The sequence below is a fragment of the Meleagris gallopavo genome, chromosome 10, assembly GCF_905368555.1.
Source record: "Meleagris gallopavo chromosome 10, MGAL_WU_HG_1.1, whole genome shotgun sequence".
Classification (NCBI taxonomy): domain Eukaryota; kingdom Metazoa; phylum Chordata; class Aves; order Galliformes; family Phasianidae; genus Meleagris; species Meleagris gallopavo.
Genome location: NC_139413.1, coordinates 28536949 through 28554365, shown reverse-complemented (window position 1 = coordinate 28554365; position 17417 = coordinate 28536949). Strand labels below are relative to the sequence as shown.

At 47.0% G+C, this 17417-nt stretch overlaps 1 protein-coding gene across 11 annotated transcripts in view; it reads right to left on the bottom strand.

The window, feature by feature from the left end:
• Positions 1–3522: 3522 nt before the first annotated feature.
• LRRC7 (leucine rich repeat containing 7) overlaps positions 3523–17417 on the bottom strand; it is a 187749-nt gene continuing 173854 nt past the window's right edge. For 6 of the 11 annotated variants that reach the window (XM_085232159.1, XM_085232160.1, XM_085232158.1 and 3 more), the window contains 6 exons: positions 16237–16386; positions 12632–12751; positions 8671–8889; positions 7415–7507; positions 5566–5640; positions 3523–5203 (listed from right to left, as the gene is read on the bottom strand). In XM_085232159.1, coding sequence (XP_085088285.1) covers positions 5096–5203; positions 5566–5640; positions 7415–7507; positions 8671–8889; positions 12632–12751; positions 16237–16386 — 765 coding nt within the window. In that variant the 3' untranslated portion in view covers positions 3523–5095. Of the gene's footprint in view, positions 5204–5565; positions 5641–7414; positions 7508–8670; positions 8890–12631; positions 12752–16236; positions 16387–17417 lie in introns of those variants that run through there. The other 5 variants (XM_085232165.1, XM_085232167.1, XM_085232166.1 and 2 more) reach the window with 4 other exon arrangements.

Sequence of the window (17417 nt, the reverse complement as noted above, 5' to 3'; positions counted from 1 at the left end):
ATTTGTGTGAATTGTCCCCTAGGAGGATTTGCAAAGGCTCTTTTTTTTTTCCCTAAGAGAAACTACTGAAGTTCTAGGAGAAACAAATGGTGTCTTTAGAAATTGGCTTTTACAGAGAAGATTCACGTTGGCTGCCCCCAGCTCCTCCCACCCTGGAGGAGCACGGATCACCTTGCCTGGCCTCTGCTGTCACTGCTGTGCTGCACTGCACACGTGGCCAGAGCTACTGCTCCAGCGTACCCAAACCAAACTTGTTCAAAACAAAATCAAACCACCAATTAATTCATATCCTATCCAAACTACTAGCCTAAAAGTTGTATCATTACTTTGTATTCCACTCATACGAGCAAGACTAACAAATGAAATAAGTCCTTAAATCCAATTAGCTGAAAATAACATTGTAAATCTTAGTGCGCTAATTAAATGAAAGTTCTGAAGGCAGAAGAGCTGGGAGGCTGAGGCAGGATGGAGAGCATGGTACCATAGCTCGTGGGTAAGGAGCTCAAGCTTTAGCTAACGGTTTGTTCTTCATTGGAAATTCTAAATGTAAAATCTGGTAAGGTAGGTAGTGACCCCACTGAGGTTTATGATCTGCTGTGTTTGTTTATGGTTTGGGCGGATTGGTATTAGTGTTCTGTTTTATTTCTGTTTGATGTGGCTTGCCTGGCTGTGTAGGACAAGGGCTGCACCATGGTGGAGCACGGATCCCCGTGTGCTGAGCTCCCACCCAAGGCAGTGCACAGACTCCAGCCCACGTCCTGCTGCTGGCTGGCCCCTCAGGAACAGCCCCTGTGCCACCCTGGGCCCAGCACCAGTGCCTGAGTGTTTGCTGGAGACCAGACCCTGCATGTGAACAGGTTCAAAGGTTTGTCATTTAGAGTTGTCTTTGCATTTCCTGTTGCATATATCTCTGTCAGATATATACATATGTACACATATTTATAAATATGCAGACTTCCCATTGCATAAGGTAAATAAATGCTATATTACAAGCAAAAGAGGATTCACCATGGGAGAGTCTTTACATTCAAAGTGCTTACTAACAACAGCAAACCAATTTCATGAACGCTTTGTCCTGTAATTTTTAGTTGAACCTCCAGGTCATGAAAATCAGTGGTGTTCTACAGCATTGGTGATTTAACTTCTAGCTATTCATCTATCAGCTAAAAATATGGCTGTTTGTTAGAGCAATGCTTCAAAGGTCTTTTCATTCATGTTCAGAAAAAGGCCCCTTGTAACAGCATCAGTAGTCTTTCAGGCAGAACATTCCCAATAAATAAATGCCTGGAAATGTGTTTGTGGTCCCATGGATGCCCTGCATGCAGCTTGAGGGCTCTGCTCTCACCCTGCTCTTAGCTCTGGAAAGCATCGCAACAGATCTGAATTCTATTTAGAACAACTGGCTTGTAAATATCAAAGCTGATCAACACAAACAATGCTCAGTGACTAAACTGTTAGGACTAGAAGGCCCCACAGGCTTCCTGTGATCTTTTCTTAAAAACATTTTTCAAAATAAGAAAAGCATTTTGTGAGCAGCTTTCTTTTCTTTAATTTTTCCTTTTTTTTTTCTTTTTTCTTTTTTTTTTTTTTTTTCTTAATAGCCAACTGGCAACAGGGCTGCAAAACAGCTGGGCCCTGGGATTTGGACACATCCGGCCCTATCAGGTGCCACCAGCAGCAGAGGGACATCAGCCCCAGTACTGACCATGAGTTCCTTAAAACTCACTTGCTGCAAAATGAGGGTAAGAGAACCCCAGTGCAGATTTCCTTCTGCAATCCAGCCCTTCCCTGAGGATCATTTGTTGTTTATTGCAAGAAAAATTTAAAAAAGAAGAATCCAGCACAGTTCCGTTGAGATTAATGCTTCCACTAGGAGCTTAAAAAACAGGGTATTGAGTGCCTGTATAGTTGACAAGGGAGAACATATGGTGTGCCCAGGAGTGCTGTGTAGCCCAAAGAAAAGAAACCATCTGCAGCTCTGAGCCTGCGCTCGCCTTACAGAATTCCCTCACGCACACACAGGTGAACCCACACGTGGAGCTCACCTCTGGGTAAGCTGTCCTCTACCACCAGCACTTGCTGTAGAGCTGTATTTATATTTAGGGGCTTTCTGTGTGCAAAGCCTGCATGTAGCTGGGTGCCCTGCTTGCAAACCTGGCCATGCACAGTGGTGCACGTGAGGTTCTGGGAAAGGAAAAGCTGCAGGTTATTTGAGTGGATTGATGTGGAAACCCTAAGCAGTCCCACTGAAGACTAGTTGCTCCTATCTAAACCCCACTTCTATCAATCTGAATAAAAACAATGCTAAAAAGAAACTACTGGGGCATTTGGACAGTGGTGGCTGCTATTAAAGCTTACTGCACGTTTCAGCTGGGAGGCCAAATTCGTCCCAGATCCCTCCTGGAGCTGGGGAGCTGTGGCTGAGGTGCAGTGGTACTCCACTGCACGAATTCAATTTTATTGTGATTTCCTTTCCATTACAATCCATTGATGAAAGCTCTCAGCAATCTTGACATACAGTTGTGCACACAGCCTCGATTTATTCTGCCACTGTGCTTTAGTCTCATAAACTCAGCGTGCAGAAAACCACCAAAGCAAAAAAAAACGTAGCATTAACAAGCTCTGAAGATCAGAGTTCACCCATTCTCACCCGTCTCCACTACCTTGGCAGTAGGCCTCCTTAGCTCTGCAACTCCCTGCTACATTTTGATGCTACCGAAGCACTCTGTGCACTGCAGCTGCTGCGTGCTGAAGTGCTGAGGGAAGGAGGGATGTGTGCTCTGCGCTCTGCACGCCCACGTTGCACAGTGTTACAGTAGGATGCAGAATTGCAGAAGTAATGCACTCCACTTTCCTACTGGAAGCAGAAATGACAGGGAAGCTCTGAGCATGGGGCCGTGCTGCCATAAGGTGCCTGTGGGCTGCACAGCTGCAGCTGTACACATGTGCTCTGCGAACTGTGTGCTCACGTCCATGACAGTGATTTTTCTGCGTGAAAAAAGCAGCTCCAAAGAGGCTTTAGGTGCATAAATACCTATTAACACACCTGATTTTTGTTCAGTGTAACTACAGACTACAGAGGTACAATTTTCTGAACATGATGATGAATAAAACTTGATATTTTCTCTTAAAGGGCAATGGACTTAAGGTGGGGGCGTTGGCCTCTGATGTGCCAACTCAGGGGAGAGCTTCAAATGGGTTCTGCAGAGCCTGTGTGGTTTTTGGGGATGTTTTGAAATTACGTCTGTGTGACAGAAATGGAAAGCTGAAAAACAGGGTAACAACCCCAACCTGGATCAGCTTCAGCTTGTAATATCCAGTGGATCTGGGAGCATGGTGCCACTCAGGGGTCACAGGAGCTCTTCCACTAAGGGCACTTGCACGGGTAAAGTAGAAGTTAGTATTATGTCAGTTAGGAATTTATGGTTCATTATTATTTATACTAATAAACTCAGTAACTGTTGTTGTTTACAGAGAAAAGGAAAGATGCAAACAACCATGGAATATAGAATTTACATGCCAACATAAAAGCCTCACACTCCCAAGCCTCTCCAGTGCTTCCCAGTAGCCTAAAAAAATAAGGAAGAGTGCAGACAATTAAAGACCTGGTGCTTCGTTACACCCCGGGGGCACAGTTCCTACTCTTAGCTATTTGTGGGGTGCTTCTCTGTGGCAGGCACCTGGCCCAAACACAGACAGAGCACACAGAAGGGGCACCGCTACCTTTTGACATCGTGTCAGCTTAACTGGAAGTCTTAATTACTTCAGTCAGCGTGTGCTTGAGGGGAGGAGACGAAAGGTTTGAGGGTGAGCAGTCAGGAGATGCCTGTGGGCAGCACCCTGCGAGCAGCTCCTGGCTCTGCCTGCAGCCCAGCACCAGACTGTGGGCAGCAGCACAAGTGGCAGCACCTCGTGGGAGCGTTCCTTGTGTGTCACCTCCTTGCTGTCAGCATGGCGTACACCTGAATTACTGAGGCAGCAGCAGTTTGGCAGAATTTGGTGCTGTCTCTGTTGAAAACAGCACGAGGATTTTTACCTTGAGGGTTTTCAGATTCGGTACTTCGGTGGGAAAGCTTCCCATGCTCTGTCAGTGCCACTCTTCTACGACTTCTCAGCTATACTGAATCAATCCCCATTCGTTTTAGAGACTGTTCCTCAAATGAAGGGTTCTGTAAAGGCTAAAGCCGTACTGATCATGGACATAGCGAGCCCGGGCCAGAGCAAAAAGACACAACACCGTAACACGGGGGAAATGGGCAACACAGGTGGAGGGCCTGTCACTTCAAATGGAAAAGATAGAAGAATAAAATTAGCAGCAACAAAAGAAGTTTGACTGCCACCCATCACAAACTTCTCCCGTTTAGGAACCAGAGCTGTCTAAACTCACTGCTCGTCCACTTGGTGTGTTCACACGGAAGGAGCTGAACGTGCCCACCAGGAGGACGTGAGCCCATCTCCGTGCCGCTTGGTTACACTATCCCGGGGCTATCCAAATCTCACCCTGTGCAGCGACAGTTTCACTCATTAGTATGGAGCCAGCTATACACACTGCATATGTACAGGTATTTTCATAAGGCATATAATATCTTTGCATTGAAAATAAATGAACGTTATTAAATTTAATTTAATATATACTTTCTTTGAGGTGTTTATGAAAATATTTTTTCTCTATATTTTCGTATGTGACATGATAGAAATATCTGGTGGGAAGTACAGGTTAATATATTTTATCTTTATAAAGGCATATACAACTTTGAGGCAGTGTTTCTGATGGACAGCAGAATTCCTAAAGAACTGGTATGTGCTTCTGTGTTTTGAAATCATATGAAATTGACTTTAAGAAGTAACTCGATTAAAAAAACGCACCAATGCACAGCCGGAGGCTGACGATTAGAACTCATACATAGCCACATGAACCAGAGATTTATATCGGTCATATATTTCTTTCAGGATGATTGGTACTAACATAGAGTATTATACATTTGGCACTACTGTTTGCCATTGGTCCAGCAATTGGCAAAAATTGGTTTCCTATGTATAAATCTGTTTGAACATTAGATCTGGCTAGACATATTTACTATTTATAAAAAAATATTTAGACAGTAAGCTCACGTTGAATAACTAGGTCTACTGTGTTCTGGAAACTCTTCAGTAGTAATACAGCTTTCTCGTGTTCCATATGTACAAAACTGTGTCCGTTTGCCTGCAATGCAAAAACAAGAAGGGAAATCACATGAGATTCTCTTTAACGCCTTCATTTCGGGGGAAGGGATAATACAGAAGGGACAAAAGGCCAAAAATGAGCAGCAGTCACACAGTGATCTCCTGCAAGCAGGAGTTCGGAGGGACCACTGCTGCCACAGCTGCTCTGTGGCCTCTTTTCCACATACACTTAGTGGTTTCAGGAGGCTTTATCCCTTCTGAGACCAGATTGCAAGGCTACTGCAAGTAACACTGTTAGAAATCAGCACTAAAGTGCCAACAGTTGTACTGAAAACTACATCAGTGTGAGATGCAAAGGCATGCCCTGCATCTCAGCTCCGTTACAAAGCAGTAAATCCCTACCTGGAGGATCTTGTCGCCAGGCTGGAGCAGGCTGGATGCTGGTCCGTCAGGCTGAACCCTAGTAACAAAGATACCCTATAAGTCAGAAGTAACAGAGGTTAGGATGCTATTACCAAGAACTAGTTCCCAAAATACAGGTGTTTCCCTAACTGCTGGGCTGGGGACCTATGCTCTCTGGCAGTGCTCTCAACACCAAACCCCTGTTTTAATCTGCCAGGAGCCAAGCAGAGGCAGCAGCTTGTAGCAGTGCTCGTGACCTGCAGCCTGTTAGCTCCTGACACCACGTAACTCAGGGCCATCTGAAGCAAGATTCCACTTCACAAGTAACGTGCAATTGGAAGAGTTTCTGGAAACAGGAGTAACAGGATTAGCAGGAGTTAGTTAATTAAAGCAGAGCAGTGGTCTCCAGAATCCTCTCTGAATCCATTGTCTGCAGAGTGAATGACTTTGAAAGGGGATAAATTATTAAATAATGAGGAATATTTTTAGATTTGTGTTTAGAATTTCTGTAAAACATGTTAATAAGCTCCGAAGTTAGGGATGGAGCTCCTGAGTGATGAGTGCAGTATTTCCACACAGCTCATGAGGTCCTGGACCTCTGCACCCACAGCCTCACCTCCCTGCTGCCCTCACACAGCATTGCAGGGAGCACCTCACAGTGGCCCGGAGCTGAGCACAGGCTGCATTCACCAGACACACTGCTCTGAGACACAGGGACATTCCCTGCTCATTACCATCATGTAAATCCTGTGTCCCCTCAGGGGACTTCTCAGCCTTCTGGAGCAGGGTTCTGTCCAGTGTTTCTGCTGCCCTTCCAGAAACCTGAGCTCCCGCAGAGCAGAGGGATGGAACCTATCGTGCTTACAGCTCCCCCACGTGCCACTGAAGTCTGGAACATCTGCCGTTCAGAACGACTGCTCTGCACTGCTTCCCTCTCATCCCAGCACCATCAGTGTGTCGTGGCAGGGCACAGCACTGCTCACAGCACTGCTCCCTGCCATCACTGCTGCTCCCATCTCAGGGGCAGAGCAGTGCCACGTGTGTGCGGCTCAGAGGTCTGCAGACAGCAGGCAGTTGCTGAGGACAACATTGGGAAGCAATTGAAAAAGCCCCAACAGTTTAAATTGTTCCTTCAATTTATATTCTAGCACTCCTTTACACACAGTTTTGAATTGTTGTCATTAGTAATATTCTATTTCTATACTAGGATTTCAGACAAGTGACAGACACAGCTTAATTCTAACCTCATACATCAAACTGAAAAAGAGGACACAACGTTCCAAATGGCAATACCAATGGACACCCAACATGAACTAATACTGGCTGTCCTTGGCCATCGTGCACCACAATGGCCAAGCCTTTAATTAGCAGTACAAACCAGGAGACTGCTTGCCATGGTGTTCCTAAGCTATGGCTCATCTCCAGACCAGTTTGTGGACCAGGACTGCTTTATTTTATGCCCCTGCTACAGACTGCTATTTCAGTTACCTGGTGATGCTTACTCCTGCCTCAGCAGTTGCTCTAATGATGCTAAGTGACAAATTAATTGGGGCCTATACTGATTCTCAAAAGGAGAAAGTGAGAGAGATGATGCTCTGCAACACCGTCAGACAATTTATCTGTGTGAACTATAAACCAGACACCCACGTGACTTCTGTTTTAAGTCTCTCTTCATTAACCAACCAACCAAACAAAAAGCAAACATTTCTCTCATAGCAGAACAAGGCCACGTGTGGGAAAACTTCCATTTATTGTAACAGAAGTTCATAAAGATGTCGTTCATTGTATCTGTGTCTCCACTACAGGCACTCTAAAATAAAGCCCATTTAGTGAGAAATGCACGACTTACCTTATCGGAAGGTTTGAATGGATTGCCTTGTCCACTTATTCCACCACTGATACTAAAACCAAGGCCAGGATTCTTCTCTATCCTCACACAAAACTAGGTCAAAAAGATACAGCAAGGTAAGTCACTGCCAGCACCAAAGCCTGACCAAACAATGGCATCTTCTCGTACAGCTGAGCTCACATCAACAAGATGAGTTCACCCTCTCAAAAGCTCTATTGCACAACACAGTAAAAGCCATTCAAATGTTGTTTTAAAATGAAAGATTTTCATGGTTTCAACATGCTACAGTGATACTACAATACTACAGTACTCACAGAGCTCTGCCTATTTTTGCATACATTTAAATTTTTATTTTCAAGGAGAAAAATAAAAGACACTTGTGAAAAGGCAGTTTGTGTCAGCCCAGTCTTTCCCTCTCACTGGAACCTCGGGTAATTATGTCAGTAAGAACAGAATCTGCCCCTACAGTCCATGTTGTGACTTCCATTGCTCCAGCTGTCACATCCCTGGGTGCTGTGCAGGTGACAAACACAGCTGCAAGCAATGGGAAGTAGAGATCTTCAGAATCTTGCCAGTATCAGTTCCAGTAGCTCTGAGCACCAAAGGTTTTACAAGGGCCCTCTTCCAAGAAATAGTGCTGAATCTTATCTGTCAGTCAGGATGGATTTCAATGGCATTGGCTAATTCAGTGTAACATAAAAATGACATCTGTGCAGCCTAATGACCACTCGTCAAGGCACAAGGAATGGCTTCTGAATCTCCATGCTCTGCCCAGGGTCTTAAACCAGGCAGCTGCTGGCATGGACTGCCAGCACTTCACACAGCAGAAAGTTTTGGTGTTGAATCTGAGCCTCGTTCCTCGAGTCAGGTGCCTCCAACAGCCACTGACATCGGTGAGGCCAAATAGATCGGGGTCAGGACCACCCAGGGAAGCTGACAGCACCCACCAGGCGAGGGTGCAGGATCTGCCGAACACTGCACTGTCAGCACTGAGCCAGGATGCTGCGAACTGGGAGGAACTGCTGACAAATTCAGCACGACCACTGCTGTCAGCTCTGGTCAGGAACCTCGGTGCCAGCATTCCCTGGTCAAGCCAAGAAAATCAGTGCCATTCCCTGGTGCTGGGCGGCACAGCCCACCTCCCCGCTCTGCCTGGCACATGGCAGTGCTGCCCCCGGCTCCTTCATACCGCTGTGTGCAAGAGGGGGATAAAGGAATATCTTTCACAGCGTTACTTTCTGCAGACACGCTCCCACCTGCTCCTGGTAGGCGTCCGTACTCCTCTGCCCCTTGGTCTGGATGAGGCATCGCCCCGTCTGCGGCGCTCGGGAGCTCTGCGAGGAGGGGATCTGGATGGGCAGCGGGGGCTGGTACTGCTGGATGGTCACCTTGTTCATGTTCCCCTCATACTGCTGCTCACGGCTGCGGTGCTGCAGGCTTTGCGAACCCATCAAGGTCTGGATGTGGCTACCTGCCTGTGGGTAATGCAGCCCGTTAGGCCAGAAAGTCAGGAAGCTGAAAAGAAGCAATTATTACAACTTGCAGAGTCAAGTACGAGCAAACCTCTTAAATCCCATCAGAGGTTTGTCTTCTGACCACGGTTAGGAACAGTTGTGATTAAAAGCAGCGAGGATACGCTCGTTTAGCGACCCAGAGAGGTGTAAGGGAAATTAGCCAGATGCAGTACGTTTCATAAACAGAAAGTTGTTTTCCTCTGTAATGATGCACGAATACATGCTTCAGCTCAGAATATATTAAAAAATACAGTAAACTGGAGTGGATTATTCATCACAGCATACTCAAAGACATTGAGAAGCATCCTCCACCACTCCACTGCATTGTTTTCGGATTACGGCCACCCACCAAGGACAAGCATTTGAGCATCATATCTGAAGACCATGAACACGAAGGAGCATTAGAACTGTACATCTCAGTATCTGCCAGCTTCTGTGGACAAAGCAAAAACAACAGTGGCACAATCCCTTCCTGTTGTGAAGCTCTGATCTTCATTAGTACTGACCCCTTCTGACTCTGCTGAGAGTCAGCAATGGGGAGATGCTATTTCAGAGATGATCAACATTAACACAGCCAAAGATCAGAATGTTTTGTACCTGTCAGCCATTCATCTGACCTTGCAAGTGATGGCAACCAAGGCACTGGAACTAACTGCTTACTGCCACTACTAAAATGCACCAGGATGAATTTTCAAGAATTGCCTGCTGAATACATCATTAATTTAGATGCTGTTGGAGCGACTCAAGGTACTGAATGCAGCAAGATGCACAATGACTGCAAGCAAAACTGCTCTGCCTTGGTGTTCTACTGACTGCATCTGAACAGAAGGACCAGCTAGCACAGCCAGAACACGTCTGCCAGGTCTGTGTCTCAGTCCCTGAGATGGGTAGTCTCAGTGAGAGATGGCACAGAACTCTGCTACTGTTGTACCCTGCTCTTTAGTGCCAAACTCTTCTTAAAGAGCACGTGGACATGACAGTGTTGGGCACTGACCAACTTGCTCCTGGAAGAGCCTGAGGAAGTCAGCCTGCACTGATTATCCTGCTTTATGGGTCGGGAAGATCTGCAGTTCCTCCAAGATCAGAAGGGATTTGCCCAGGACAGACTTGGAGCAATTCATCAGCTCCCAGCACATCAAGCCATGTGCCCACGTCACCCTGAGCTATGCAGGTCCTGTGCTTCATGTGCTTGGCACTCATTGCTGAAGTATCCAAAAAGAGAGGAATCTCATAAATCCCACTGTTTGACTCAGGCATGATGCAGCTCATCCACCACAGCATCCACATCAGGCGCAACCTGAGGCATCCACCTCAAAGGAAGACACCTATTTCAGATACAAACAACACTGTGCTTCTTCACTGAAAATCGTCAGATCTTCACATCAGCCTAGAAGAGCTCCACACTGAGCAGCAGACACTGGAAATAAAACAGAAGGACCCTCCAGTTTCCCAGTTCTGGCTAACAGATACACCCCTAAGTCAGAAAGAGGAAATGGAGACGCAGCCATGTTAGTGCAGCCATGTTAGTACATCTCCAGGCAGCTGCCTTGCTCCAGTTCCTCAAACACCCCTTGCACAGCTGCTGAGCCTCACACAGCCCATGCAGGGCTTTCCACGAGTTCACGTAGCCTCAGCTTTTCTGTGTTCCACCTCCACCCACAGCCGCTGCAGCAGCCAACCTGCCCCCAGGCTGCTGGACTCAGCGGCCGTTCATCTTCCATCTTCATTTTCACTCTTCAGCCACTCATTTCCATCAGCAGTGACTCCAGGCTGCCTTTGGGTGCTCCTCTCCCACACCTCTACCCCTTCCTTCTCACAGAAAAGCAGGTAATTCAGAATGAAGCTGACATGACATAAAAGCGTAAGCACCGCAGTTCTCTAACAAGGCAGTGGGTTACTTGATTTAAAGTTTAGTAACCTTAAAACTTATCCATACAGTATCTTGTATATACAATAACTTATCCATAAAACTTATCCATACAATAAATCTCCCACAGATTATGAGCTGATCACTTAAATGATGATACTTAGATTAAAACAAAGCTGGTGTTTAATCTGTAGCGTGAGCAGTGAAGAAGTCAGAAGTTAACCCTCACGTCCCATACAGTCTCACAGTGTAGTATTCCCACCCCATAATGAACAGAGGTACCATCACGACACAAACTGCAGCCCTCTGGGTGCAGCAGGTTTAGGAGCACGCGCTGTGATGGCCACAGACATTCTCCTCCATCCTGAGCACAGTCTGTGGATGGCACCTCCTCTCAGAACAGCACATCCCAGCTTTCTCCCAGCCATTTCCCAAGGGCAGCTCTGCCCCAGGCTGCTGCTCTCACCGTGCCTACAGGTACTGTGCTACGGGTAAACAACTACAGGTACTACAATTTGTATTACATCGTGTCATTGTTCCTTATGGTGTACTTCCTTTCTACAGAAGATTTTTGGAAGCCAAGGCCCTGCAGGCGACTTACATTGGAAATGAGATGAGCATAGTCATAACAACACACTGCAAAGCACCTCCTGAGGACGGGTAAACAGTTTTCAGAATTCATTTCTCATTCCTGTTAATAGACTTTGTTTGAAGAGATGATATCACCACTCCTTGTGCACTCACGCTGCGGCTCCTGCTGGAGGTGGGTAAGCTGAAAACAAACCCTGTTCTCAGAAATGGTGATTATTTGTTCTTACAAAATGGTCTCCATCATGCCCACCGCCTCCCCTGATCTCACTGCTGTTCTGTACTCCATTCAGCATCACCCCAAATGGTAATTACTGTTAGCTCAGTGCCCGATGCTTGCACCGTAACTAAAGCAGTGGGTGCAACAAAGGGTTGCTCCCTGGAGTGCAGCAGATTTCAGTACAGTTATGCAATATTTGTGCTTACTGCTTTGGAGCACTGAGACACTCCAGTATGCAGAATGAACCAGGATCTGCAGTTTCTTACTACGCTAACACTGATGATGCGAGACATAAACTGGTATCCAATCACAATGGTAGGGAAAGTGCAGGTTTTATCCCAAAATGCTTGTGAAGATAAGGATAAAGGATAACTTAGGATACAAAGCAGAACTCCTCATAAGGGCAAACTGCCTTGTCTCTACCTTCTTGAAAGGGTTGCTGCAGAGAAACAGATGTGAAGCCAGTCGGGGAATATTTATCTCATCAGTGCTGACAGTTAATTACACTGCTGAAGTTTTCAATAGGCACATTATAACTCGTAAGACTTCATCCAGGAGCAGGGCCCATCTCCACACCGACAGCAATTGGTGCCACTATCGCTGCTACAGGCACAGCTCCCCTTGTGAAGCTGGAGGTGCTCGGGGTGTCCCGGCAGTGGCAGCCCATGAGCTGCTCCCCACCTCAGCACATTTCCTTTTGCTCGTGAACCGATGGATGTGATTGAAATTGGGAATTCGAGTGAAGGATTTTGAGGACAGGAGGGGCTGGTGGCTGCCCGCCGTGTGCAGGGATACATCTAAGGACACACAGCGCCCAGTTCTCACACTGAGATACGCTGCAGCACTGGAATAAATACAACGGTGGGTAGCAGCATCAAAACAAAGCCCTTCGTTCCTAGAGACTGCTGCTTAAAACACTGCGACCAATCCAGAGGACCTTTAAAAGACCCTTCCAACACGAGCAACTCCACAACTCCATAGAAACAAGCATCTCCCAGGCCCCCCTCCTCCCCGGCCGCGCTGCTCACCTTCTTGCTGACGGTGTCGGGGGGCACATCCCGCCGCCCCAGCGGGTAGGGGTTCCACTGGCCGCTCCCCGGCCCCTCGTCCTGCCCGTTGTCCAGGACGCTGCTCTGCTGCGACGGGGTCTGTTCACAAACGGTAGGGCAGCCTTTAGTCACCAGCAACAACTCTGCTCCAACCTTATTTCAGTAATCAACACTACCGCTAAAATGGAAATCTCTTAAATATCTACAGCATTTCGTTAACGCACAATCATCTGCCAGCGGGACTCTGCAGGTTACAGATCTTAAACACACAGGAGAAATAACGAGCATGATGAATGATGAGAGAAAAGAGCAAACTCATTTACCCTCGATCCTTGTTTTCAGAACAACAAATTTTGGCAAAGTCACGTATTTAAATGGGCGTTAATTGTTTGAATGAAAGCTTTCCTACTGGCCACCAAAACCATCTCACTGAGTGCTGAGCAAGGCCAGACGGCCCCCTTCTCTTTGCTCATTCCCTGCAGTGGCACTGCGCCGTGGGACGCTCAGCACACAGCTCTCCTGGCTCTGTTCCAAGGCAGCCAGGCACAGTAAGCACAACATTAACCACAAGGTAAATGCTTTCCTGAATACAAATGGACATCACGCACGCATCATTTTCCTAAATAAGTCTGGCACTTTTGGGGGTACTTTTTCTCTGCTTTTCTCTCCTTTCAGACACGACTCGGCTCACTTCCTCATCGCACAGTTCTTGGTGCCCTTCAGGCACCTGCACCTTTCTGCATCTTCCTGCACCTTCCTGCCTCCTCCAGCTTTTCTCCTCCTGCTGTGTTTCTCTACCACAGCTGAAATCACACTGACATGGATACATCGCTCCGTGCCAGACCCCCAGAGCCCTCCGGCACTGCCCTCCTGCGGGAAGCTCCTCCTTCAGCTTCGGTCAGTGCACTGGTTTCTCTCCATCCCCCAACCAATTCTTTTTTCCATTTAGGTTTGAAACAATTGCAAAACACTTCTTCAGATGACTGAAGAACACATGGGACTGCAGCTCTGAAATATCAGAGCTGATCAGTGGTCAATTAGGAACTTTTCCTCTACAGTGCAGGCTTAGCAATCCTTTAAGAATAAATAAAGTTAAACTTTTAAAAACTGCACTCCTCAGAGGTGAGTAAAGGAAATTCATCCTTAATTATTTCAAATCCAAGGAAACTGTCACCATTCTCTCATCATTCAAGAAGTCTTCCAGAAGAATCAGGAAAGCTGTGATTTCCTCACACGAAACCGAGAGCCGGGAGTTCCCCCATTCCTGCAGGCAGAATGCAGGTCCTGCTATGGGGATCAGCCCCTCTTCTGCCTCCCCACCTCCGTGCTTCTGCAACAAAAGTGCTCTGTGCAAAACGCCAGGCTCTGAGGAGCAGCAGGGAGCTACGGAGCAGAAAGGGCCCCATGGACGCAGTGCTGCCGGGCAGGAGCTCACTGCTGCAGCTTCGCCTGCTGAGCAGCACACGTCCATATGCTGATGCCCGGCAGGGCTGCTGCACACTTCTGCGCCTGCTGCAGCCCAAAGCACAGCTATGAGAAGCACAGTGGTGCAGACACTGACCATTCAAGGCATCACCGCAGCCTCCCTCGTAAGCGCCCAACTGATGTGCGGGGCTGAGTTCACACTCAGCGAGGAAAAAAAATCAGAGGGTGCTTTTTGAAGAGAAAGATTCTGTGATAAAAGTTCCTCTTTCCATTTTCTGCAGCAAAACGAATCCCCCTCCTTGGCACGTTATTCATTCACAGAGCTTGGTTGGACTGTAAACCAGCAAAAACCACTTATCCACTATGTCGGGGAGAACTGGGGTCAGCAGTTCATACACGGAGAGGGCTCAGTAATTAACCTCATCAGAATACATAATTGCTAAACACGGTTTCCTGATCTTCCACTGGACAAGCAGACCCCACTCGTTACTCTCCTGAATCCGGCCACAGCACAGAGGGAGGAGAAGAAGAGAGGATGGAGCTGCCATGGCCTGGATTCACTGAGAAGCGCAAAATGCTTTACAATGCATGAAAGAACAAAATCAAACAATAATAAACATTAATTATTCTCTGTCCAACAACAGTCTTACCCCGTTCCCAAATTGTACAGCGAGAGAACACACCCCTCGTGCCTTTCAGCATCACATGTCACATGGATATGTAGCAATGAAATGCCAGTGGGATATAAAGCAGAATAATTCACACGCCCCAAACACATCACCCTGATGTGTTCCTCTGATGTCCAGGTTTTCATTTCCATATTCATCTACACCTCAAAACTGTGGAAGCGATATTATTCTGAGCTTTGTGTACAAAACCTCTCCCCCTGACCGCAGCTGCTGTCGGATGGATGGGTGTCTGTGAAGGACTGCTGACAAGAGGTACCACACACCCAAACAGACAGACAAACTCTTGGACAGAAGAAAAAAGCACGAGCAACACCAGACAGCTGTCCATGTCCCAGCACACACAGCCACAGCCGAGACCTGAGCTGGACAACGAGGAGGCACACGCCAACACTGGGATTCACCCAAACCTGGGACAGCTGAATGGTGGTGGTGGTATGCAGAGTCACAGCAGGGGAACCTGACGGCCATCCGCGCGTGCTGTGCGTGCTGTTAGGCTACTGCAGCTTTGCTTGAGAACCTGGCTGTGTGCTGGCGTTAGCGAGGAGCCCTTTGGCCAGCACAGCTTGGCCACGCTGCTGCCCTCGGTTCTCTGGCACAGGGGTTGGATGTAAGCCCTACCCCAGCAGCCCAGCCCTCCCTGGCGCTGCACCAGCTGGCTGCAGCCACGTGCCCGCGGCAGGTCAGCAATTAACAGGGCAGATGATGGCGTCCCAGTGCCTGGCTCTGCGCTCTGCTGCCATTTAATTACTCGCAGAGATGCAGCTCATTTGCACCAGCAGCTACTGCTGTAACGAGGTGAGGCACGCAGCGATGCTCGCCCCTTCTGGCCCCACACGTGGCCTGCAGCAGGGCTCAGCATCTCCCTGGCACCCAGAGATGGGTCAGCAGTGGCCCTCATTGTTCTCCTCACCCAACATCTGCATGTGGAGAGCTGTGAATGTATGCACTTATCAGCAATATATCATTAACAGTTGCAAAATACTCAGCAAAAATACGAAAAATGCTATTTCTTAAGGGCGTTACTCAAAACAGTTGAACGTTATGTTAGGTGTGCTAGCCACTTATCATGGCACGTATCAGCTATTACAGACTGCCCGTTAATGTTCAAATGTTACAAATCCTGTCTCTTGGAGCCTATTCAATTGCATGTCAAACATCTTTACATTAATTTTTTAAGATTAAACAGTCGCAAAACAAAGCACGTTCTTCATTTCTATGCACACATCGTTTAGAAAACATAATGATCGCATCTTCTAACACAAGAGCAGAAAGCAGTAATGACAGCCATGTGAGCTCCTTCATCCAAAAAGCAAGATCATCTAGTAGGAAAACACCGTTACCATCATCTTTGCTTTTTGGATTGTGTACAATATAAGCATGAACAGTAGGCAAAAGCTAAACCAAGAGAAAGCAAGGATTATTATTAATTTATTTGGTAATGCTGGTATATGCTGGCTATCCCATACTTACTTTCGGTAGAGGTAGCTCTTGAAGCATTTGGTTTTCAAATTTAGATTTAGTCTGCAAGTTTAAAGTCATGCTTCTGCCGGCATGCATTGCTGAAAACCCTCCAGAGTGCAGCATGCCAAGGCTAACTGTGTTGTGTTTGTAAGCAGCGGTCTGAGTAGAGGAAACAACCACGTGACAGGATATGAACACACATGCTCCTTCAATTAAGTATCACACATATATGGTTAATTTCACAAAGTTTTAGTTTAAGCAAACAAACAGTACCAAGAAGTAAATAGCTTTTTGATGCATGCACTGAGTCACACGGAAGCAAATACATTGCTAGTTGTACATAAAATGGATACCATAAAAGACTTCAACGCTGACAGCAGATGAAATATGTTCTTATCTATATTCTGAGAACTGCGGTATATAACGTGGCACAAGTCCTTTACTTTGAAAATACGGCCAAATTTTGGTATGTCTGCACCACCCCAGCTGGGCCAGAAAACACGTCTGGCATAATGGGGGAACTCCTTCATGGGATGAGCCTGCAGGCATGCATCCCTGTGGGCAGCCTGCCCCGAGCTGCTGGGTGCTGCAGACAGCTGGAGGCCGGCTCTGCCTCTGCAGCATCGCTGGGAGCGGGGCATAACTGTGCGACATCACCAATGTCAGCTTTCCGCCAATCAGAGCATTTCTTAAGCACCTACCCACTGTAAGCTACTAGTAAAGATGCTTCTAAAGCATCTGGGAAGAGTTTATTGCTACCAGAACCTTCTCTACCTGGCTGCTGTACTGCGCCTGGGGTAGGTGTTCTCCAACCTGTTTCATGCAGCACATGGAACCTAGCTGAAGGAAGGAAAGAGCTTCAGCCTTTGAGCCAGTTCAGAAAGGTTACCCACTTAACCCTTAGTGGTATTTTAGTATGTGTCACATCTGAGCAATTGGGAGGGGTAATAAACATATCCACACCAAACTCGTGGATATCTAGCATGAAATACGTAGGCAGACACATTTTGCTACAAACCTATGCATCAGAGCACAGCAGCCTTTCACAATCACTGTAGGCTACGAAGTAAACCCAGATTCATAAAGTAGGCCATTAAATAGTCAACATCATTATAAGAAATCATGCACTGTCCTAATTGTGTTACGTTTCGGATAGAAGATAAATGGGCAAAAGCTCCTATTGCTAAGAG